At 40.8% G+C, this 24,814-nt stretch overlaps 1 protein-coding gene across 1 annotated transcript in view; it reads right to left on the minus strand.

Moving 5' to 3' along the window:
• MECP2 (methyl-CpG binding protein 2) overlaps positions 1-20,779 on the minus strand; it is a 72,140-nt gene extending 51,361 nt beyond the window's left edge. Inside the window, exons 1-3 of the mRNA XM_077144756.1 lie at positions 20,667-20,779; positions 15,722-15,845; positions 3,379-3,492 (exon numbers count right to left, since the gene is read on the minus strand). Coding sequence (XP_077000871.1) covers positions 3,379-3,440 — 62 coding nt within the window. The 5' untranslated portion in view covers positions 3,441-3,492; positions 15,722-15,845; positions 20,667-20,779. The remainder of the gene's footprint in view (positions 1-3,378; positions 3,493-15,721; positions 15,846-20,666) is intronic.
• Between the last annotated feature and the right edge of the window lie 4,035 nt (positions 20,780-24,814).

The following is a 24,814-nucleotide window of genomic DNA, read 5'->3' on the forward strand; positions in this document are numbered from 1 at the left end:
TATTATGTTGAACCTACAGGGGGAACTGACATCACAAAAATATTTAGTCTTTCAAGCCACGAACATGGTGTCTCTTCCCATTTATTTAAGTCTTTAATTTCTTTCACCATTGTTTTCAGTTCCAGTGTACAGATATTTTAAAATGCTTTTTATTATTAAATATAACATATTTACAAAGAAAAGAAAGAAAATGCAATGATTTTCAAAGTACACTTCAAGTAGTTACAGAACAGATTTCAGTTTGTTATGGGTTACCATGCCACTATTTCAGATTTTTCCTTCTAGCTGCTCCAAAACACTGGAGGTTAGAAGAAATGTATCTTCTTTTTTTTGTGAAAAATAACACACTTTCAAAACAGCAATAAATTTCAAAGCACATCACAACAATTAGTTATAGAACAGATTCCAGAGTTGGTATGGGTTACAATTCCACTATTTTAGGTTTTTACTTCTAGCTGCTCTAAGATACTAGAGACTAAAAGAAATATCAGTATAATGATTCAGCACTCATACTCATTTGTTAAACCCTAAACCATCATCTTTGATCTTTCCCCCATTCGTTAGGGGTATTTGGACTATGCCCATTGTAACTTTTTCATGTTGGAAGGTCAGTTGATAATACGGGATGGGGAATGGAATTTAGCTGATGTTCTGGAGAGGTTGGCATTTCAGGACTTATCTAATCCAGGGACCCATCTGGGAGTTTTAGATTTCTGGAAAGTTACCCTAGTGTAGTGCATGAAACCTTTCTAGAATCTTATATAAGGGCACTGAATTTTGCCCAATGCTTTCCCCCTTTATTCTCTTAATAGGGTGAATGACATCGGTTGGTTTTCAAGTGTTAAACCAGACTTGCATTCCCTGGATAAACCTTATTTGGCTGTGATGTATTATTCTTTTTATACATTGATGGATTCAAATTGCTAATATTTTATTAAGATTTTTGCATCTAAGTTCAATGTTCACGAGGGATGTTGGTCTGATATTTTCTTTTCTGTACTGTGTTTGCAAGGTTTTGGTATCAAGGGTATGCTGGACTTATAAAACAAGTATGAAGTGTTTCCTCCTAGCTATTTTCTAACGTTTAGAGAAGGTTGGTACTATTCCTTAAATATTCGATAAAATTTACCAGTGAAATAATTTAGGCCTAGAGTTTTCTTTGTGGGAAGATTTTACTGATAATGAATCCATTCTTTACTAGATGAAGTTTTAATGTATTTTTAATTTCATGTGTTTCGATAAGGTCTATTTTTAAAGGAATTTGTCAATTTTATCCAAGTTGTCAAATTTATTGGCATAAAATTTCCTTATAATCCTTTTACTGCCTGACGAGTCTTTAACAATATCCCCCTTTAAACCAGATACTGATAACGTATGTGCTTCTCTCCTTTTAAAACGTCTCGTAGAAAAAAAAATCAGTTTATCAATCTCTGAAAGGCTACACACACGCAAAAAATTTGTCTGATTTTGTTGATACATTAAAAAAACACAACTTTTAGCTTTGTTAATTTTCTCTATTATTTGTTTTCTATTTCACTGATTTCTGCTCTTAACTTTATCACTTCTTTCCTTCCCTCAACTCTGGTTTTACTTTGCTCTTCTTTTTTCCACTTCTTAAGGTATGGATCACTAATTTTATATCTTTCTTCTTTTCTAATAAAAACACCTAAAGCTATAGCTATCCCACTAACAGTCCATTATCTGTAGCCCTCAAATCTTAACGTTATATTTTTATTATAATTCATTAAAATAGTCCCTAATTTTTGTGATTTCTTCTTTGACCTATGAGTTATTTGGAAATATATTCTTTAATTTTCAAATATTTGAGTTTTTTTTTTTTTTAAAGATATCTTGGTGTTATGATTTCTAATTTCATCCCATTCTGTTTACAGAACATAATCTGCAGGATTTCAAGTTTCTGAAATTTACCAAAACTTGCTTTATGGCCCAGAAAATTATACACTGTTGAAGTATATCAGGTACACTTGAAAAGAATGTGCAGTATGCAGTGGTTTTGTGTATTGTTCTATAAATGTCAATTAGGTTAAGGTGGGTGATAATGTTGTTCAGATCTTCTACGTCCTTACCGATTTTTTTGGTCTAGTTTTTATCAGTCATTGTGAGAATGGTGTTAACATTTCCAACTATGATTATAGATTTTTTTTCTATTTCTCTCTTAAATTTTGTCAATTTTTTCTTCATGTATTTTACAGTCTGAAATGAGGTATATGTACATTTATGACTGTTAATGTCTTTCTGATGAACTGACCCCTTTTATCATTATGAAATGTCTCCCATCTCTTGCTTTCATGTCTACTTTTTTTGATATCAGTACTGTCATTTCAGCTTTCCTATGCTCACTGCTCAGTATATATCATTTTGCATTCTTTTATTTTCAACCTAGTTGGGCCTTTATATTTAAACTGCTTATGTTACAAAAAACATACAGTTGGGGTCTGGCTTTTTAAATCTAATCTACAATTTACTTTTTAATTGAAGCATTTAGTCCATTGACATTAATTAATAATTAATGTAATTATTGACACAGTTGGTTTTAGGACTACTGATTTGTTCAGTGGTCCCGTTTTCTTTCATGTTTCTGAACATAGTTATAACAACTGCTTTAAAATTCTTCTCTGTTAATTCTAACATCTGGGGCATGTCTCTATTGAACAGGAGAGGGCAAACTATGGCCTGTGGGCCAAATTCAACCCGTTGTCTTTTTAATTAAAGTTTTATTGGAACACAGTCATACCCATTTATTTATGTGTTATCTATAGCTGCTTTTCCACTACAACGGCAGAGATAAATAGATGTGACAGAAACCATACAGCCTGCAGAGCCTAAAATATTTTCTATTTATAGAAAAACTTTGCTGACCCCTACTCTTACACAAGGATCACATTTTCCTGTTTCTTCATATGTCTAGTAATTTAAAATTATATCTTAGACATTGTGAATGATCTGCTGTCAGACTATGGATTTTATTACATTCCTACGAAGAGCACAGATTTTTTTTTTATTTTAACAGGCAGTTAACTTTGCTGACCTCAAACGCCAAACTCTGTCTTCTTTATGGTGGCCAGCAGCCGGCATCACTGTTCATTTGTTTTGCCTTAGCCGGACTGTATGAAGTCTGTCCCATGCACGCAACTCAGAATTGGACAGAGTTTATATGCATAATTTGGGATATTTGCCTATGGTTCTCTACTTTCTAGGATTCCCTCCTTCGGTTTCCAGCTGCTATGGTTGCTCTGAACTCTGTCCCCTGATTCCTCACCCTTGAAACTGCAAGCTCTATGCAAGTTTCAGTCCACCAGCAGCAACTCTGATGGGAGATACCCTCGAGCAAAAAGCCATTAAAAACAGAAAACTCACCCAATGGCATTCCCTTCTTCCAAGTACCAGCTCCTCTCCAGTTTCTGCCTGCCTTTGGTCATTCTCCAGTGCCTCTAAGTAGCTGCTTTTATGACCAAAGTGTACAACTGTCATCTACAAGAGGGATAGAATAGTCCACCATGAGCTACACCATCACTATCAGAAGCAAACGCCGTAGGTGAACCTTATACACAATAATTTGGATTTTATATCCTTACACTCTCACTGGAGAGTGGCCAAAGACAAGTAGAAACTGGAGGGGAGCTGATACTTGGAAGTAGAGAACAGTACTGGGTGAGTGTTCTGTTTTTAATGGCTTTTTGCTCAAAGGCAGTTCCAATTCACTGTTGCTGCCGGTTGGTGAAACTTGGATAAAGCCTGCAGTCTAAGGGGTTGAGTACTCTAAGGACAGAGCTGCGAAGAAATTTTAAACTTCATTCAGTATTTTTATTGTTAGCAGTTAACACTGGTCCCGTAATTTTAGTAACTATTTTATGTATAACACAAGATAAAAACAAGTAAGTAACTATGTTAATGTTATAAGGAATCAGCACTCTCCGTGTAAGAAAAAGATATATAAAGATTAAAAAATTAAAGAAAATCCCTGTAATGTTAAATTTCCACCGAAATATCAATAAACATTCATGACCTTTAGATGTTTTTTTCCCCCAATATATTTTTTAGCTCTGTCTACTGAAGGGGTCTAAAACCAGTGCAACCCCAGTAAGAATGGGCACATCTTGCACCAATATCTTGAACACCATCTCCCATTAAAAGGAACCAGAGCTCCTTGGAACCAGTTCTGGAACAGGAAAAGTACATGTTGGGATGAAATATCTTATGCCAGAAAGCAAGTAATTGCTCAAAAACTAATTAATGAGGGTGTTTTAATAGGACACAGGAGCCAGCATGAAAGGGCGCTCACTGACCAAATCTGGACTAAAAGAATGACTCTAGTTGAATTGCAAAACATTTAACAAATAAAACTACACGAGTTCATATTGACGAGATGGGGGTGGGGGTGGGGACACAACACAAATATTTTGCCACCATTAGAGGTGACCCTCAAACCCCAACTCCTTATTTTGAAGAGGTTTTTTTTTTGGGGGGGTACATAGTCTGGGAATTGAACCCGCATCTCCCGCATGAAAGGCAGGCATTCTAACCACTGAATTACCCATGCACCCCCAACTCCTTACTTTGAAAATTAGTAATCAAAGGCAAAGAATTTTTAGGAGGAAATATATAGTTCTGTCTTACTTACTGATAGAAAGTTCTTTACAGAATTATGTCAATATTAAATGTAGAAGGGATAACGGAAGTAGAAAAACCATCATTTTGCAATTCCGAGTGTAATAATGGATTCAGGCAAGGATCATCAATGAATATTAAAACCATTAAGTGAATGGTTTCTGGGCAACATGATCGTGTTATTTGCCAAAGTATCGCCCCACAGATTACTTATCAATTACAACAGGAAAACTGTATACCTACAATGGCGAGATTTGGCAGTTACCTCCTACTCTAACCAACTGAGAAAACCTAGCATCATGAATCACAGGATAGCCACATACAAGGTACCCCTGATCTGATGCCCTATAAAGTACACAGCATTGCCTATGAAATATTGCTGCCCAAAATGTTAGATCTAAAGAAGTTTACAAACCTAACTTTCAATTTAAAATTAATACAAGGGATCCTCAAATTAAATTATACCACAAGCACACCGACAAATCTAGAATGTGGGTCTCCTATAAGCAAATGAACCAGCTGCTTCAAAAAGTCACTATCACAGCAGGAGTGGAGGCAGGGAGATTGTTCTTGCTAAGAGAGACAAAGAAGGCATAATCATATATAATGTATGACTCTTCAGTGCTAACTAGTTGCCCTCAAACAGTTATGAAAGACCTTTGGGGGACATATCCATTTAGAGTGGCTGCCTGATAACACTAGAGAATTATTAAGTTTTTAGACGTGATTGTGGCATTGTGCTGATATAGGAAAATATCCTCACTTTTGGGAGATATATGCTGGAGTACTTAGGGGTGAAATGTCATGATGTCTGCAAATTACTTTCAAATGGCCAGTAAAAAGGAGTAAAAATCCACATATCTACAGAGACCAAGCAAATATGCCAAAATGTTAACAACTGTTAAATCTAGGCAGTGGTCACAAGGGTTTTCGTAGTAAATCAGTAAAAAAAAAAAAAGGTTTGGCTGAAATAAAGAATTTAACAGAAGGCAGAGAAAATTAAGTCTAGGAAATCTTCCAAAATTTGGAGTAAAAAGACTAAGAACTGGAAAATATGAGAAGACTGAGACAAAGGACCAGTATAAGAGGTCCAAAATTAAACTAACAGAAGTACCCAAAAGAAACACAAAATGGATGGATGGAAGTTAACACATGTTTAAAAAATTAACTGACAATAGAGAAAAATATTCTGATTGAATGTGACCCCAACACAAAGAATGAAGAAAGACCCATCTCTATATACATTCTTGTGAAAAGAAAAAGATCCTAAAATCTTCCAGGGAAGGGGAGAGAAAAGGTCACCTACAAGAGAACCCTAACCTGATTGGCACCGACAATGGAAGCAATGCCTTCAAAGTTATGAGGGAAAATGATTTTCAATTTGGAAGCTTATACTTTGCCAATCACAGCAGAACAAAGGCATTTCAGACACACAATGATTCAGAAAACCTGTCTGTTAAAATGCTTTTGGCTGCACGTAACAGATGACCCAACTCAAACTGGCTTAAACAATGGGAACATTTATTATCTCATATAACGGGAAATCCAGCAATAAGGTAGGCTCCCCTCCCAGCTGAATGAAAGCATGGAGACCTAGGTTCTTTCCACCTATCTGCTCCACCATCCTCAAGTGTTTAGCTTTGTCCTCATGCTTGGTCCCTCAGTCTGAGGTCACAGAAGAGCTGCACGCAGCAACTGCCTTCTTTATAACAAGTGAGAGAAAGAAAATCTTGCCCGAACATGCAATCTAAACCCTTCGTTCGGTGTGACCCGACCAACTGGGATTATATGCCCATCCCTGGTCACTTCGAGTCACCAAAGGGATGCAATGTGCTGAATGGCACAAGGATCCTTTCTGGAGTTAGGAACAAGGTAGAAAGGTGAACAATATCAGAGTTCTGGTAGGAATAAGGAAGTGGAGATAGATATTGGGTAAGCAACCACAGTGTCCATTACAGTTCATTAGCCATGTGCTCTATCTCAGCAAGTTCTTTTAAGGATGTATTCCAGAAAACAAGGGAGTAAACCAAGTAAAAGGAAGACTGGGTTCTGGGAAACAGTGGCTCCAACCTAAGCACTAAATGAAGGGAAGATCCAGGGTGGCATCTGCTTGCCACTTTAAAGCACAAATATTTGTCCAGATTGCAGGAAGACAGCAAAGGTAACTTCTGGGCTATTCTTCACCAAGCAATTTAGGTGGCCTTAAGTATTCTTAAACAGTCTTTGCTGCATTATACTTTATATGATATCTGTAAAACTCTAAATGTGTTTGTAACTATCTGATATAATAAGACATAATAACCAAGTTTTACATGTCATTTTATCTCCTTTTTAAATGTTTGACCTCTTTCTCCCACATACTGACTAGTCGAGTGATACTGTTTTTAGGTCTGTCATTGAATAGGGTAATGCACAGAACAGCAATTCTTAAACTTTTTCTGCCTGGCCCCCTTATCAGGAGAATGTTTTTAAATGTGTAAAATGTGTAGAAATCCATTAACAAAATATTTAGAAAATTGGTGACATGGCAATACGTGCTTCTTTATTAAACCATTAAATGACAAGAACTAGAGATGGATCATATAACTTACCATAATTTTGAAGAAGCAGTGAGCACAAATAATATTTCAAAATACCTTAAACAACTGCAATATGATATGAAGCCACCTTTGATCTCTACTAGAGACAATGTCATAGGTAGTCCTAGTAACACCATAGTCTGTTGCTGCCTATATTCATAATAGAAGGAAATCAAAAAGTTCAGTAGGAGGTTAGTGAAAATAAAAATGCAGGGTTTTTCCCTTCCAATACAACCTGAATTCTTAATCCCAGATTAAGACCCTTGGTCTAGAAAGACACACAGCAAATATTAACAGCAGTTTTCTCCACATTGGAATTTCTAGAATGATTTAATTTTTTTTTATCTGTGTGCCTACAAGCATTTTCTAAATTTACGACAATTTTTTTTAGTTGTATAATTATAAAAGAATAAAGAGTCTAACAAATAGTATGATTTTTTTTTGTTTTATTTTAAGCAACCTGGAAGGGTGGCTAAGAAATTCTATACAGTAGTCTACAAACTATATTAACATTTTTAATAGGGCTGATAGCACTTTTAAAAATGGTTTACCACTTTCCCTAATTACGTAAATGTCACAACGACTTCAATCATTTCCACATTCTTACAAGCTCAGGAAGAAAGTACTAGAATTATTTATTCTGGAACTAAAAGGAACAAAAAGACAAATTGTCACAACTGTAGACATTTGTCTATTTTTTTTTTGCCAATTGTAGTTTCAAAAACAGCTGAAAATATTAGAGGAAATTAGTACTTAATATGGCCTACTACCTTCTGCTGTTTACAAAAATACAAAGCCAGAAACACAGAGAAATTTATATTTAAAAATAAGTCACTAAATATGTGCAGAAAAATCTAAAATACAATTTATCAAAGTAATATTAAGACTTAAGTACCACCAGAAGACCCAAAGACAGCACAAAAACTTAAATATTTTAAAAAATTATTCACATATAGAAAGAAAGCTCATGCTCAGAAGTATTCAAGTTCTTCTTTCAGCAGCCATATGTTAGGTTGCAAAGGAGACCAGAAGTAAGGCGCCTAGTGCCTATCTCGGAAACTGGCTTTGCTTTCTTCAAAAATGAAAAATAAAATCATCAGACTACCCTATTAGCAAGTCCAGAAAAATAGGTGCGCACTTTTTTGGAAAAAGCTTTCACAAACATAGAAATAAAAATATCTTCTTCCCAGTTACTAGGACTAAGGATGTAAACATAACCCAGATGCCAATCCTTGGTTTTCCAAAAGCCCCTCCTCCCCGAGGGCTCCAGTGAGGCTTATGCTACAAAAACGTTTATAGTGTACAAGTTGATGTGTTCAATGAGTGAACAAGTCTACATGTAGCAACATAGACCAATCGCAAAATCAAAGGATTGAGTAAAAAAAGCAGACTGCAGAATGTTACGTACATCAGGATGTCATCCTGTAAATTTAAAACCTGCTTGAAAATATTATATATTGTCATGTTCAATAAAAGCATAAAAACCTGCATGCAGAGTTTTCATTATCACCTTTAGGCTACTGGTTATCTCTGGGAGGCAGAAAACAGGGTGGAATGCTAGGCTGGGACTTAGCAGTATCTGCAGCATTTTAGATCCATAAAAGAAAGCTGACACATCCATGGCAAGAAGTTCACATTTATTAAGTCTGGGTGGTAAGTGCACTACCCCAGGAGAAGATTAGATGCCAGGGAGGAAGAAGGTCGGGTAGTACTGCTGGCAGGCATGCCCCTCCAAGGTAGAAGGGGTTGTTGTCCCGCGAGGGAGGGGATGGAGGAGCAGGCAACATCCCCCTCCTGACCCCAGGGACTCACAGAGCCAGCCAGTCACAACGTCTCAGCAGGGGGGACCTGCAGGAACTGTTGGGCACTGGTCCTCGAGATGAGAAGTTTGCTTACGCAAGAGAGCCTTGTTTAAAAAGTTACGAGAGTCTTGTTAAAAAAACAGTCATCAAAGTCAGGAGAACTCGGAGTATGCTTGGTTCCACAGTTGATTTGCATCCCGTACAAGCTCCAGAGCCCTAGCAGCCCAGCTCTTCTGAACCAACTGTGCTAGAGAAGGGGAAGGCCTGACCCTGCCAATGGAGCCTCGGGGGTACCAATTTGGGGTGGTGGTGAGGGTGGGGGATGGCAGGACCAGAGGTTGGCTCCAGGCAGATGACTGACAGAGCAGTGTGGGGTAAAAAGGGGGCAGGAGGGATGAACAGAGTGGCTGATGGTCTGGGGCCTGGGGAACATTCCAGTGTGCATTGCAGCTTGGAGGGAAAGCCAACCTGGAAGGTGACCCTGGTGCAACTAGACCTGGACTCCTAATGGACGCACATTGAGACAGAAACGCCCCTCTCTCAGTGGCCTGCCTAGAGTCTCCTCTCTTGTTTCTACAACACTCAGCCACCCTGAAGTAGCCGAGAACATTCTCTTCTGTCCAAGACTTTCTCGAGGCTGGCCCTTCCCTGAGATCCCCGCTGGCTCTCCACTCATTTCTTCTCCTTGAACAGCTAATATGTCTTGACCCTTCAGGTCTCAGGTATCATTTTCCCCAAGAAGTCTCTTCTCCAACCCCACCCCCCAAATCATGGTGGGAACCCCCTCTTTCATTCCTGTGCCCCCTGGGCACCCAGAGTTTGCTTATCACAGCACTCACAGCTGTGGAGGAGACCCTGTGCTGGTCACCATGTATATCTTCAGCATCCAGCTTAGTAACCCACACCTAATAGATGCTCAATTAATAGAGGCTAAATAAATAAAGTACTGCTATATAAAGAGTGAAATTTGCTACACAGAGTAAAACAGCCATAGACAAAGCCAAAACAATCTGGTCCTGAACCCTCTTCCAGTATATTCCTGATGCATATGACAATACAAAAGAGGCACAACACTAGGTTTTACAGGAAGATGCAGCAACTGAGGGAGATTCTCAAACCCCAAGTCCCAAGGAGCCACTCCAACTTAGAACTTTCCAAAATGAAAAATGCTCCATTTTCTTTAAGACCTACGAAAGAGAACTGGCTGAAATATTCCTCCCCAAGTAAAAGACACTGACTGCTTCATAGGTTGTAGTCACATGCTGTCATATCTGATGAAATGGAATATTCCTAAGATTTGCTGTCTAGTGCTAACTGCTAAAAAAAATATCTTTCCTTACCTAATTAACTAACATCTCTCTAATCTCCCCATGTAGGATTGCAGTCATAAATTTGTGTGCTTATCTACTCATATATACGTTTCTTTAAAAAGCTACAATTAAAAGGCTACCCTTACAAAATTTATATTTTGACTACCGCGTTCCCTAATATAACTTATGTAGATAGCTTGATTGAACACCATAAGTACTTGGAATCTCGGGTAGGACATGAGATTTCGTTGGTTTGTCCAGAGTGATGCCCCGATGAATTCCAGAGTGACTCAATCAGTGAGTGGAAAAGTATTTGCAAAGTCCCCTTCGGGGAATGGTGAGAAGGGGGAGAAATTCAACTTCCCCAAGTTGAATTCTTGATATTCTCACAAGCAGTGTAGACAACCAAAGCTATAGGCTGAGCCCCCAGTCTTGGGGTTTGTTCATATGAAACTTAACCCCACAAAGGATAGGTCAAGCCTACTTAAAATTAGGCCTAAGAGTCACCTCCAAGAGAACCTCTTTTGTTGCTCAGCCAACACAATAAGCAAACTCACCACCCTCCCCCTGTCTTCGTGGGATATGACTCCCAGGGGTGCGGCCCTTCCTGGTAACATGGGACAGAAATCCTAGAATGAGCTGAGACTCAGCATCAAGGGATTGAGAAAACCTTCTCCACCAAAAGGGGGAAGAGTGAAATGAGACAAAGTGTCAATGGCTGAGAGATTCCAGAGTCCAGAGGTTATCCTGGAGCTTATTCTTACGCATTAAGCATATATCACCTTGTTATTCAAGATGTAGTGGAGAGGCTGGAGGGAACTGCCTGAAAATGTAGAGCTGTGTTCCAGTAGCCATGTTTCTTGATGATGATTGAATAATGATATAGCTTTCAAAATGTGACTGTGTGATTGTGACAAACTTGTGTCTGATGCTCCTTTTATCTGCCTTATGGACAGATGAGTAGAACATATGGAATAAAAATAAATAATAGGGGGAACAAATGTTAAAGTAAATTTAGATTGAAATGCTAGTGATCAATGAAAGGGAGGGGTAAGGGGTATGGTATGTATAATCTTTTTTTTGTTTTCGTTTTATTTCTTTTTCTGTTGTCTTTTTATTTCTTTTTCTGAATTGATGCAAATGTTCTAAGAAATGCTGAATATTCAACTATGTGATGATATTGTGAGTTACTGATTATATATGTAGAACGGAAATATAATATGTTAATGTTTTTGTTTGTTGTTAATTTTTTTTAATTAATAAATAAATTTTTAAAAAAGGCTACCCTTGATTTACTAATATCTTTCTAAGTTTAAAATGCATCTATCCTTTGTCCGAACAACTCCTATTTCTAGGAATTTATCTCAGAGATAAACTTGCAGGTGAGTAAAATGGCATATGTAGAAGACAATTCATTACAGTGTTAATGAAATTTTAAAAACTGGAAACATAATTATCTATTATCAGAAAACTGACTAAATAAAATACAATAAATCCATACAATGGAACACTAACCCAATCTGTAAACAGACTGATACACCTCTATATGAACTGATACAGACAACCTCCAATCTATATTAACTAAAAATAGCAAGCTTCCTAAACATGCAAAGTATTTTACTAGTTGTATAAACATACACACATCCCACACACTCTTGTGTGTGTAAACAGCCACACAAAATATGTATACAAACACACATATGTAAAAATAGAAAATAAATCTAGAAAGATTAATAATAAACTGATAATGGTGGTTGCCTCCAGGGAGAGAAACTGAATGGCTGGGGACTGGGGTGGCAGGGACTTTTCCCCATATAATCTTTTTATATCACCTTTTTAATTTCCATACTATATACCAAACCAATAAAAGAAATCACTTAAGGAAAAAAAAAACAGGTGTATACAAGAAGACTTTTCCTTAATCACAAGTCATTTATATTTCTTCTAAGTAAAAATATTTTCAATCCAAATCAAGACTCCACTTCAGTTTTGAAGGTATTTATTAGATTTAAATGATGCAAGCTGCAAAAATTACACTTGCTCCCCTAAGAACATATTCACCAAAAGCATGTTTTTATTTGTATCAGCTATTATAGAAAGGCTTCAAAATCATCATAGAACAAAATTACCATTTTTATCAGTATGCAACTTTTATTCTATCCTAACCAAGCTAACTGAACATAAAAATACTTCAGGAGAAAAAAGCCCTCGTAATTCACGACAAAAACGAGTCTGCAATTACATCAGTTAGAAAACAAACTATGTTTACATTGCAGTCTTCTCTAAAGATCTAACTGATATGGCAAAATTTAAAACACACATGCACAATTCCTCCTAGTTTATCTAAAACATGTTTTCTCAAGTCTTCCAGAACAAGCACTATTTGTAGCCAGATGGCAACCTGACTGCCATAACCCTGTTCCCACAATGAAAGAGACTAGCACCACTTACAGGGCTCAGTGTTGCCCCTGGCTCAAAGCAGGTGATCAAGTATGTCAGGTGAATGAATAAATGATTATCTGATGATAGGCCTGCCACATAGTCTAACAAAGAAAAAAATCAAAAAGAGAAAAGCAACTTTTTGGAGAAAAATAGGAAAAAGTTTAAAATAACGCTTTCTGCACTTTTAAGAATTCAGCACACGATAAAGGTGAAGAACAGGTGATTTATTCCACAAATGGCTAGGACAAAGTTGGCTAGATGGCTGTATGTAGACTTCAATCTATTATAAAGGTAAATACCAAAAAATGTACTTAAAAACCATAAGAAAAATACAGGGCAACTGACCAATATTCTTTTGTATGTGTCAAATAGTATAGTACATGATAAATTTTTGTAGAAAGAAAATATAGGTGTATATTTATCTGTTCTTAGAGTAGAAAAGGACATTCTTTATATAAATGCAAAAGCATAAAAGCAAAAGAAAAAAAAGCCTTAACAGAAATGTTATTAAAAATACAAGTAATTAATAGCACTGAATTGTACATGTAAAAATGGTTAAACTGGCAAGTTTTATGTTACCAGAATTTTTTTAAAAAGGACAAGCAAAATCAAAAGACACATGACAAAGTAGAAAAAAATTTACATTATGACAAAGAGCTAATATCCTGACTATATTAAGAGTCCTTACAAATCCATTTAAGAAAAAACATCCCGATGGAAGAATATGAGCAGGCAGTTCACAAAGACAAAATACAAATGGTGAATTATTACTGAGGTTCAACCTCTATAATGATCAAAGGAGCACAAATTTAAAAGATGGATCTCCAATTCTGGCAAGGGTATGAGAAGCTGGCACTGTCACATACTGTCGTGGGAACTGGTACAGCCATTTTGGAAGGCGATGTGGCGGTATTCACCAGCAGCTCCAAGTCTAAGCAGCCATTCTTCAGAAATACTGGCACATGAGGAAGTACAATACAGGCATATTTTTAATAGCAAACCATTGGAAAAATCGATAGGGAAACAACGAAATACATGATGATAAATCAACACCATGAACACAACACTGCTATTTTAGAAAAGGAGGCAGATATAAATGCATTGACATGGAGAGATACAGAATATGTGTAATATCATCCCAGTTTTATTAAAACACACAAACACACACACCATAAAACAATGAGTGGGCGGGCCACGGCGGCTCAGCAGGCAGAACTCTCGCCTGCCATGCTGGAGACCCGGGTTCAACGCCCAGTGCCTGCCCATGGAAAAAACAAAACAAACAACAACAAAAATCAACGAGCATCTATTAGTATGGCCTTAGAAGAAGATTTAGAAGGAATTACATTCAACCACCAACAGTGGGTTTACCTCTAGGTAGTGGGACCGGAAAGTAAGAGGACTTTCATTGGTTTACATGATATACTCTTAAATGGTTGCACTTATCTACTAAAGGTAGGTTCTGTCCTTTGAGGATTTTCTTCAAAGTTCCTTGAAGCCCAAATGGCCATGTCTTCCCTATTTGTAAGAAGAGACATTTTTAAAAACACCTCTTCCTTTCTCTATTTCATAGGGGAAATTTTATATTATCACCACTGCCTCTTTTAAAAAAAATCCATATCTGAGAAAAAGAATATTAAAAACACAAACAACCACCCCAAACCTAAAATATACCAGAAGAAACCCATTTGCTCACCATATCACATTTAGTCAACACAATTTCGGAGACAATGCACAAAGTGTCAGCCACAAAACTCCCACCAGCATAAATACGCAGAGTACAAAGAACGTCCTGTCAGTGTGGCCTGGAGCACAGCCCTCAGCAGTAAAGGAAATGACAACTTGAGTCACAGGATCAGGAAGAGAACCAAATTTGGGACATGTCGGAAGCACAATGCTCTTCATTTTCTCTCACACCTTCTATTTATCTCTGCCCAGTCTCTGCCCTCTAACATAGTTTCTTAAAACCAGCTGTTTCTTACAGAAGCCTAAAACAGATTCACATCAAGGTGTCAGAAGCCACTACAAAGTACACATCTAAGGGCTACTTGGGCTCTAAGCTAGAATCAAAATGGTGGCATACATGTAAATTCAGAATTTTTCTTAGAATAAGAAACCGAAAGCTTCCATTAGCATATTCTGCCTTATCACACTGGAAGTTCGAAATCCATGGTGTTAAAACATCAAATCTGGAGTGACCACTGATTAAAACCAAGATGTTAAGCCTAACAGTGGAGGGATTAAGGAACCACATGTTTTCTAAAACTCGAATGCACACCACAGTGCCCAGTTACCCAAAGTGTGGATGACACACCACGAGAGCATTAGACCCAGTATGACTGTAGCCCCAGAGTCTTGAGAACCAGGCGTGTGGGTCCCTGCGTGCTCTCTTTACTACGAAGGAGCGTGGCAAGCACGCTCAATGAGCCATGGACTCCACTGTCCCAGGACAGCTTTCAGGAAGTCATCTTTATAGGGGGTCCACACCAGTCCCCCTATCTGCAAATGCACTACAGCCACTCACTAATGGCCACCAGCCATTTACCCCAAACAAACCGAAACAAAGCCCCATGCTGAAGATAGCTCACAAGAGCAGCAGCCAGTGAAGAGTTCATTGACAAGCCTTTCCGCTCAGCTGACCTGCATCAAGGTGAACTGAAGCTGCAGCTCACCAGTTCCGGCTCTAATCTGACTCCCACCCCCCAGATCAAGCTGTGGCTACCAAAGTAACCCTACCCAAACTGACCTTTCAGGGCTCAGGGAAGTGACTTTTTTTTATTATATGGCACAGTTTGGCACAGTTATGTCTTTAGTCTTTGGGGTACTTTTATATTGTTCAAGAGTAGTATATATTGTTTATTCCTCTTTTTTGTTTTGTTTTGTTTGTTTTTGTTTTGTTTTAAAAACAGATGGCCAAACCAGGACATATACTAAAAAAAAAAAAAGGAAGGTTACTTACCTGAGCCCTAACATCCCAGCTACCATGGAATCCTGTTGGAGCTGGTCTACAGAAGCAAGATGTATTCTGGGGAGTCACATGTCACATCAAAGCAGGAACTGGTGAGTCTGTATTTTTATGGAGCCTAAAACAAAGAAAATTGTAAGTTGAAAGCCCCCATTGTGCTGCACGACCTTTTTCCCAGGGCGATTTGGGACATTCTGAAGATAAACATATAGACAAAGTACTATGCTAGTTCCCAGCTTGCCTTGCTAGAAACAAAGTATAGACTGCAAATCACTGGCACATAACACACAGCGCTAAAATAAAAGACAGATTCATTCGTGTTAAAATCGACACTATCACAAGTCTCTGGGGGACACTTTGACACTACAAAGCCTACCATTAGTGGTGATCTCTGGCAAGTATTTCTGCCACCAAGTCATACAGAAATACTCAGAGAGAGAGAATACATGTTCAAGAGAACATGCATCATCAAAGTATCACCCCAAAAAAGCACATGCCAAATCAAGAGGCAGAGTCGCTCTTTTTTTACAAGCAGCTGAAGCTGCCACAAGCTGCTGTAATATCACGTAAAAAGGGCTTTAAACCCGAGAGAGAAAAGCAGCACCAACGGAAACCAAGAGCCTGGGGAATGCAAAGCCATCATCATCCTTGCTCCATTTTGGAGCAAGGGCTTTGAAACCTCTCAGATCAGTAAACCGCAAGGTTCAAAAAACGAAGTTATTAGTTTGATACTTTCTGTTTTGCTTTTGAACCCATGTTCAAAAAAGAATTTTTGTCATTAAGATAACGATCATTCTAAACTGCCCCATATTAGCTAATCTCTGATACCGTGACTGTCCAAGTGTAGTACTTTTATCTCAGACTAAAAAAAGACTAGAGCACACAACTGAGAAACTATTCCCACAAACAATTACTCGTGCAATCAAATCCAGAGAAAGGGCAATATTGACCCTGGCTTTTACTGCTGGTCTGTAACTACCGCTGGTCTTTAACTACCAGGATGGTATGAGGCTTCATAATTCCCTTAAACAAATATTAAAGTCATAGAATGCTTTGAAATCCCAGAAGTCAAGTTAACAGTATTACTCAGTTAGTTGTATAATAAAAATCAAACTGGTATCCTGGCTGGGAGGCCCTAGAGAAGTCATAATAGCCTCAAGGCTACAATTTTCTACTTGTAAACCGAGGGAGCTGGACTAAGATTCCTTCCAGCTCTGAAAACTTAAGCTCGATGATTAAATCAAGATTTTATTAAAACAACAACAAATAAACAGAAAGTGAGAACAGTTAAGGCAGAAACCACAACAAAACAGTGATTTGCAGGTCCATCTAACACTTCCAGTCCTTACCGCAGGCAAGGAAGTCAAGTGAACCCTTATTAAGCTTGGTCCCACCAGCTTCAGAGGCAGTTAACAAGAAGCCAGTCTGCAGCGCCAGCAAAACAACTACACGACTCGAGTGATGACACATTAACACACAAGGATACCCAACATGAGTGTGCTTCGAAGAAGTGATAAAGACCAAGGTGTTACTAACGGAATGGTTGCCCCACTTTGGCATGGGAGTCGGGATGTCCTGCCCATGCCCAAATTCTCATTCCTTTTCAGTTATTCCACACAACACCAAACCTACCATCAAAGTTGTCAATCAAAGTGTTTAAGCATGGCATGCAAAGAAAGTTTTCAATATGAAAAGTGTCCTTATAAGAAAAAGGCCAAAAAGAGCAGGTGAAGGCAGAAGAGCACAACTTTTGTACAGCAAGCCAAAGGAGAAGAAGCCCGTTTACATTTGTTCTGCTTGAAACAATGTAAAGGCATGGTGGTGACAGCTGCCGTTTCACTGGAAAGGGCTAGTACAGAAGCATTAAGAACAAGGTCCTCCAGTTGGAACGACAAGAATGCACTACCCAAGAAAAAGGATTGTGTCAGCCGCATAAGGCCGGTCTGCACATGCAGTCACCACAGTCGAGGGTGTGGAGAACAAGCAGTCAGCTTGCCCCATCACTGTCAATCGCACCGCTGACGCTTCTGTGAGCCTAAAGCACAGCAAGTGGGCTCCACGGCGCAGCTTCTATCCTCTGAGCACTGCAAATACTACTTACTTTGAATGCCAAGCATTTTATGGTCTCTTCTCATAAAAGTAGCCTGGCTACAAACCGTGCTTATCCACTCATAAGATTTTCACTCATATTCATCCTCATAAAAGATGAGGGCCTTTAAGACACATCATTTATCATGAAAATCATCCCAAGAAGGTACTTGAGAGGTGGAAATTGGACTGAAGTAAGAAACTAACAACTTTACCTCTGCTTTTTTTTTTTTCCCCACTCAAGGTTACAGAAACAAAGTTCTCGGTCCATCTCCAGGTGGGGGAAGGAGTATTTGGGTGGAGGTAATTACATACTGGAGCCACCTAACCAGCCCTTTTTTTTTTTTCCTTCAAACTACACAGCTTGCCCCCGCCCCCCCACACCAGCCCACTGGAAATGACTGGCTGGAAACTGTAAACATAGAGCGCTTTGCCCCAGAACTACTTCAGGTTTCAAATAGCAAAAAAAAAGTCAAAGTAGGGTTTACTACATGATGCTTTCCTATCAAGTGGGAAAAAAAAGACCTGGCACTTTAGAGTTAAAGCACTCCAAGCAAATTGGAAGAAAAAAAAAAGGAGTTAGTACAGTGTGATAGGCCAGTACCAGCAAGAAAGCCGTACAAGGTTTCTTCCAGCTGTTAGGACACACTGATGTTAGATGCCACCAGGCACTTTACAGAGAAACAGATAATCTGGAAAACACCTAGACCGTTTAAAGGACTAGGGATATGACAAGACAGCTAACTGGAGGGACACCAGAGACCACCATATTGCCAACAATGAAAGAGAAACCAGAGACCTACTCATGTCACTTCTTAGATTCAGATGTACAAACCTTGAAATCTTCGTCAAGTGAGGCATGTGTGTCTGTGGACATGCAAGTATTCCAATGACAGGCCACCTGTCTGACCTGATGTGAATGAGTGATAGACGGCAGCTCATTTTAATCAATATACAAAAGCCAATCGTCCTTTTACTAGACTGACTATGCTGTCCAAGCTACTGACAACGTTCAGGTCAGAAAAATAAGAGTGCTTCTTAGGCTTTCTGACTGGAATTTGAAGTAGAAGTTCTGTAAAGTCCGTAAATAAGCCTCTCTCTTGAAATCTCTGATGGAAATTCCCGAAAGACCTAATATATCCAGACTTTTTATAGGGACCTAGCATATTCCAAAAGACCCAAGAGGGTCAGCTTAATCTCACAAGCCCAGCTACAGAGCCCAAATCTAGCTCTAGAGTAATAATTGACTATCAAGAGTTCAATTTTACCAGAGAGGTCTGAATATGCTTCATTTTTATAGTATTACGGAATGCCTCAAACTTGTGAGAGTCCCACAAAGTCAAAGCCAGCCAGTGCCACACGCGATAGGTTTGATTACATGATCACCAACCATTCTCTTAATTACATCCTGTAATCTCACCAATTCCGGTCACTGATCTGCACAGTAGAGATGCAATGTGTGAATGGCTCGGCAGAGCCCATTCCTCTTACTGGGAAAACGACCTGAAGTACCATGAGTCAGGAATATATCAATTTTACAGTGGAGCCCATTTCTGCCGTGACCAACCCACACCCGAAAACACAACAGAGAAGCCACTGACACGGGGGGGGGGGGGGGGGGGAATTTGCCATATACTACAAAGTTTATCGATGTCACAAACAGTCTCCTCCATGAGATCAATCTTTTTAGACTCTTCCCAATGACCTTAAGTCTTCAGTGCCAAACCCCAGCAACACTGCCACCGCCATATAAGTCACCCGAGTTTCAGTTGAGGCGATCCAGTCAGAACAGAACTAAAAAGAATAAACTTTCAGAAAAATTGATAGGAGCCACAGCAGTGCAACGAACTTGCCACATCTGGCCCTGGTGATCTTGTGCGGGGTGCGCTCCGGGGCTCCGGGAGCCCATTACCGACCATGTCCCATTACACTTATGTAACTGGAAGATCACTGGCGAGTGGGGGGGGGGGGAGGACGGGAGGGCGCTCATATTCCGAAACCAGAGAACCCCAAAAGGACCTTTGAGCTCCCTGGGGTCGCGCTCACACCGAGGAACCTCATGTGCTGCTAAGGTGCTGCCGGACGCCGAGTCCCCTCCCCACGGCTCCTGGAGGGTACTGAAACTACCTCTTTATGATGAGTTGTGGGACCCAAGAACACAGTGTCTGTTCCCTTTTGTGGGTGGGCAATCGTTCCCACCTACTTCTTCCTGCGAGATGCGCAAAGGAGATTGTGGACTGACTCGCTTCCAGTGGGGGCAGAAAGTCATGGAATGGGCGAGAAGGAGGGGGAGGCAAAACCTGGAGGGATGGGGGGGAGTGAGAGCGCAGGAGCCCTTGTGGCGCACTCTCCCGACGGCGGGCGAACTGCGCACGCGCAACGGTGGGGGGGGCAAAGTAACGGGAGAGGGGGCGCGAGAGGGAGGGAGAGGGAGAGCGCGAGCCAGGGAGAGGCCGGGGCCGGGGGCGCGGGCACGCGTCGGCGCCGCGGCCCGAAGCCCCGAGAAGGGCAGGACGCGCGCGCAGCCACGACCTGCGGAGCCCCGGCGCCTCGGGTGCCCACCGGGCCGGGGGCGGGGATGCACGCCGAAGGCGGACGGGAGTGGGGCCGAAGGCCCAGGCGGCGGCCCCGCGAGACAACGACGAGGACGGTCACCCGCGAGCGCTAGTGACGGGCCGAGGGGGGAGCCACCAATGGAGGCAGCAGGCGGGGGAGGGGGAGGGTAGAGAGGAGGGACGCCATCCGCCAGCCGAGTCGCCCGATCCCGCGGGCCCCTCCCGCGCCACGTCCCGCCCCTGCCCCCCTCCCCCAAGGAAGGGTCCCCGCCCGCGGCCTCGGCGGTACCACTCACAGTCTCTCCTCCTCGCCTCCTCCTCCTCCTCCGCTCGGCGCGGCGGCGGCGGCGGCGGCCATTTTCCGGACGGCTTTTACCACAGCCCTCTCTCCGAGAGGAGGGAGTGCGCGCGCCGCCGACGCCGAGACCCCGCACGGCGCGACGTCGCGCCCCGCCCTCCCGCCGGCCTGCGCACTGCTGCACCTGCGCGCCCGCGCCACGCCCACGACCACGCCCGGCGTCGCCCCGAGCCCGCCCGCCACTGGCTGCGAAGGCCGCGAGAAGGCGGGGCCCCGGCAGCGTGGCGGCGAATTGGCGGGAGTTTCTGTCAGTTACCGCCCCGGGAAAAAGGGGCGGGACCCTCGGTCGACCGCCGATTGGCTGCCGCCGGCCGTCATTTTGGGAAAAGAGGCGGCCGGGACCCTGAGGGGCTGGTTTAGTGGGCGGAATTTGGATGTGTAGAATTAATGGGCCCTTGCGGAAGTTGGGGCGAGCCGAGGCCTGGACTCCGAAGGCTTGTTGTGCGCGGCCCTGCGGGGCGGGTGGCCTGCTGAACACAAACGCCGAAATAATGCTGCCACTTCACCCTCATTTTCTCAGTAGCGCTGCCTTCAGGAGAAGCAGTCGAGTCCAGCGTTGTTACAGCCGAGGGCCTTTGGTTTAAGAGGCCTACCCGTGGCATGTTTTCAGCCGGGCCTGCCGCGTGCCAGACATGCTGAGGGGCGGGGACGAACCGAGGAGCAGATCCCAGCCCTTGCCTTCGCGGAACTGTGTTGGGAGGGGGATGAGGAGATCTGTCAAGGCTGTACGGGACTTGGATGCTTGGAACTGATGGTTTGCTGGAGGTGTGGATCAGAGGCAGTGGCAGAGCAGAGGAAGGAACGCTTGACTCCGCCTGGAAGGGGGAGGGCAGGCTTCCTAGAAAAAGCGATTGGGAAGCTAAGATCCAGCAATTCTGTTTCTGGAAAATATTTAAGAGTAGAAGAAAAGTTGCAGCCGAGGAGATGTTCAGGACAGGAGTGTTTGTTGTGGCGACCTTACCCTGAGATGGTTCAACATCCCGGTCCTTAAGCATTCCTTGTAGTGGTGCTATGCCTAGCAGAGAATCTTCTTATTGTGATTTGGCTTTCCCCCATTCTGTTCATTTATTGAATAGCTACTCCATGCCTGCCACTGTTCCAGGCTCTGCAGTTATAGCAATGACCAAGGCAGTGAACTAACTTTCTTGTGGGCAAGAGCCATACTAAATAGACAAACAAGTATATGATATAATGTCACATGGTGGTAAGGGCTTTTGAAAAAGATAAAGCCAGGAATAAGGGAATGCTATTTGGTATCCACAGGCTTTCTCCTTCATTTCATTCCCCCATATGGATATCTGGGGGTGGGGGAGACATTCCAGGCAATTTCCAAGGCCTAAGGAGAGACTGTTCCTGGCATGTTGGGGACTAAGAAGAAGGCCGTATGTGGCTGAAGAGGCGCCAGCATGTCAGATTAAGATATCTTCTCAAAAGTGAATGGAAAGGATCAGAAGAAGGGTACGGAGAAAGAGAAAAAACAGAACAAATCCCAAGTTTGGGTCTTGTGCAGCTGAGTGAATAGGGGTGCCTTTCACCAAGATGTGGAAAACTTCAAGAAAAGCATGTTTTTGGAGGTGCAAATCGAGAATTCTGTTTCAGCCATGTGAAGCTTGGGATGCCTATTAGAAGCACAAGTGAGATGTTGAGCAGGGATTGGGTGTATGATTCTGAAGCTCAGAGATGCAGCAAAAGCAGTCAACAGCCTAAACATCCAACTCAACAAGCTATAAAAGGACCCGTAGAGAAAATAGGGGGAAGGAAAATAAGGAGGAACAGAAACCAATGAAGTAGAAATAATACTGAGAAAATCAAAAGCTGGTTCTTTGAGAAGCTGAAAAACAAGCCAACTCTCTCACAAGATGGATATGAGAGAAGAGACATGTAAATGAAAGGAATGAACAGAGCATGTAACCACAGATACAACAGAGATTTTTATTTTTAAACAGGTATTATGAGCAACTGTATGGCAGCAAATTTGAAAGCATAAGCAAATTGAATACAATCCTAGAAAAGTACAACTTACCAAAACTGACTCTAGAAACAGAAAACCCAATTAGACCGCTGATAATCATTACAGAAATTGAATGTGTTGAAAAATCCGCCCACAAAAAAACCCAGGCCCAGACAGCTTTACATTTGAATTCTTCCAAATCTTTAATGAGTGTGAAATTCCAATTATATGGAGTTTTTTGGAGAATAAGAAAGGAAAGAAATCTCTCCAAACTTATTTTATGAGACTAAATATTGTTACTATAATGAGATGGGGAGGGAATGACACTGAATGGGCAAATAGATGTAAAAGAGCTAAACAAAACATTACTAAATTGAAGCCAGAAATTTATGAAATAAATGCTGTATCATAAGCAAGTTGAGCTTTTATCTAAGAATGCAAGGATGGTTTGATATTAGAGCATTAACTTTATATGATATAAGGGGAACAAATTGGTCATTTCAAAAATGCAGAAAAAGTGCTTGATAATACTCAACAACCACTTATGATTATAAAAAGGTTAGAGAACTATGAGTAGACAGGAACTTCCTTAATCTGATCAAAGGAGTGTATAAAGAACTTACAGCAAACATCATGCTTAATGGTGTTGTTCTAGTTTGCTAGCTGCTGGAATGCAATATACCAGAAATGGAATGGGTTTTAAAAAGAGGAATTTAATAAGTTGCTAGTTTACAGTTCTAAGGCTGAGAAAATGTCTCAATTAGAACAAGTCGATAGGAATGTCCAATCAAAGGTATCCATCCAGGGAAAGATACCTTGGTTCAAGAAGACCAATGAAGTTCAGGGTTTCTCTCTCAAGTGAGAAGGCACATGGTGAACACAGTCAGGGCTTCTCTCTTGGCTGGAAGGGCACATGGCGAGCAAGGCGTCATCTGCTAGCTTTCTCTCCTGACTTCCTGTTTCAGGAAGCTCCCTGGGAGGCATTTTCCCTCTTCATCTCCAAAGGTCACTGGCCTGTGGGCTCTCTACTTCTTGTGGCTATATCGTTCTCTGCACTCTCTGAATCTCTTATTCTCCAAAATGTTTCCTCTTTTATAGGATTCCAGAAACTTATCAAGACCCACCTAAATGGGTGGAGACATTTCATCACCTAATCCAGCTTAACAACCACTCTTGATTAAATCACATCTCCAGGGAGATGATCTGATTACAGTTTCAAACATAGAGTATTGAATAGGGATTATTCTGCCTTTATGAAATGGGATTTAGATGAAAACATGGCTTTTCTAGGGGACATACATCCTTTCAAACCAGCACAGGTGTTAAGTGAAGACACAGGAAAAAACAGAACAAGATCTACTATGCAATCGTTCTCTTTTAAAACTCACCCTTGGAGTTTCACTATAAAGGGAAAGACCTATAAAATCCCAAGTCTGTTCCCTGGTGTTGAGACCCAATCAGTAATAAAAAGCTGGAAAATGTAATTGAAAAAAAGGGGGGGGGGAATTCAGTTCAATATAGCTACAAAAATGATAAAATAACTGGAAATAAACTTAATAAGAAACACCAAATACCTATTTTTTAAAACTATAAAACTTGACTGGACAACCTAAATAAAGAACCAGAAAAGAATTAGAAATTTCCCTGTTCTTAGAAGGAAGAGTCAACATAATTAAAATGCCAATTCTTCATAAATAAATCTGGAAATTCTTTGCCATCACAATAAAAATCCAGGAGTTTTTATAGACTGCAGCAAGTTAATTCTGAATTTGGAAGAATACACATGCAAGACTTAAAGTCAAGGAATATTTAAAAGAGAAAAATAATGAAGGGGATCTTTTTCATTTTGCCAAAGCTGCTGGAATGTAATATACCAAAAAATGGGTTGGCTTTTACAATGGGGATTTATTAGTTTACAAATTTACAGTTCTCGGTGGGCCATGGTGGCTCAGCAGGCAGAGTTATCGCCTGCCATGCTGGAGACCTGGGTTTGATTTCTGGTGCCTGCCCATTCAAAAAAAATACATATATATACAGTTCTAAGGCCGTGAAAATGTCCCAATTAAGATATCAACACGGTTCCTGTTGCTGGCATCAGGGGTTCCTCTGTCACATGGAAAGTTCAATGGCTGGTG

Source organism: Tamandua tetradactyla, chromosome X (genome assembly GCF_023851605.1).
Source record: "Tamandua tetradactyla isolate mTamTet1 chromosome X, mTamTet1.pri, whole genome shotgun sequence".
Lineage (NCBI taxonomy): Eukaryota > Metazoa > Chordata > Mammalia > Pilosa > Myrmecophagidae > Tamandua > Tamandua tetradactyla.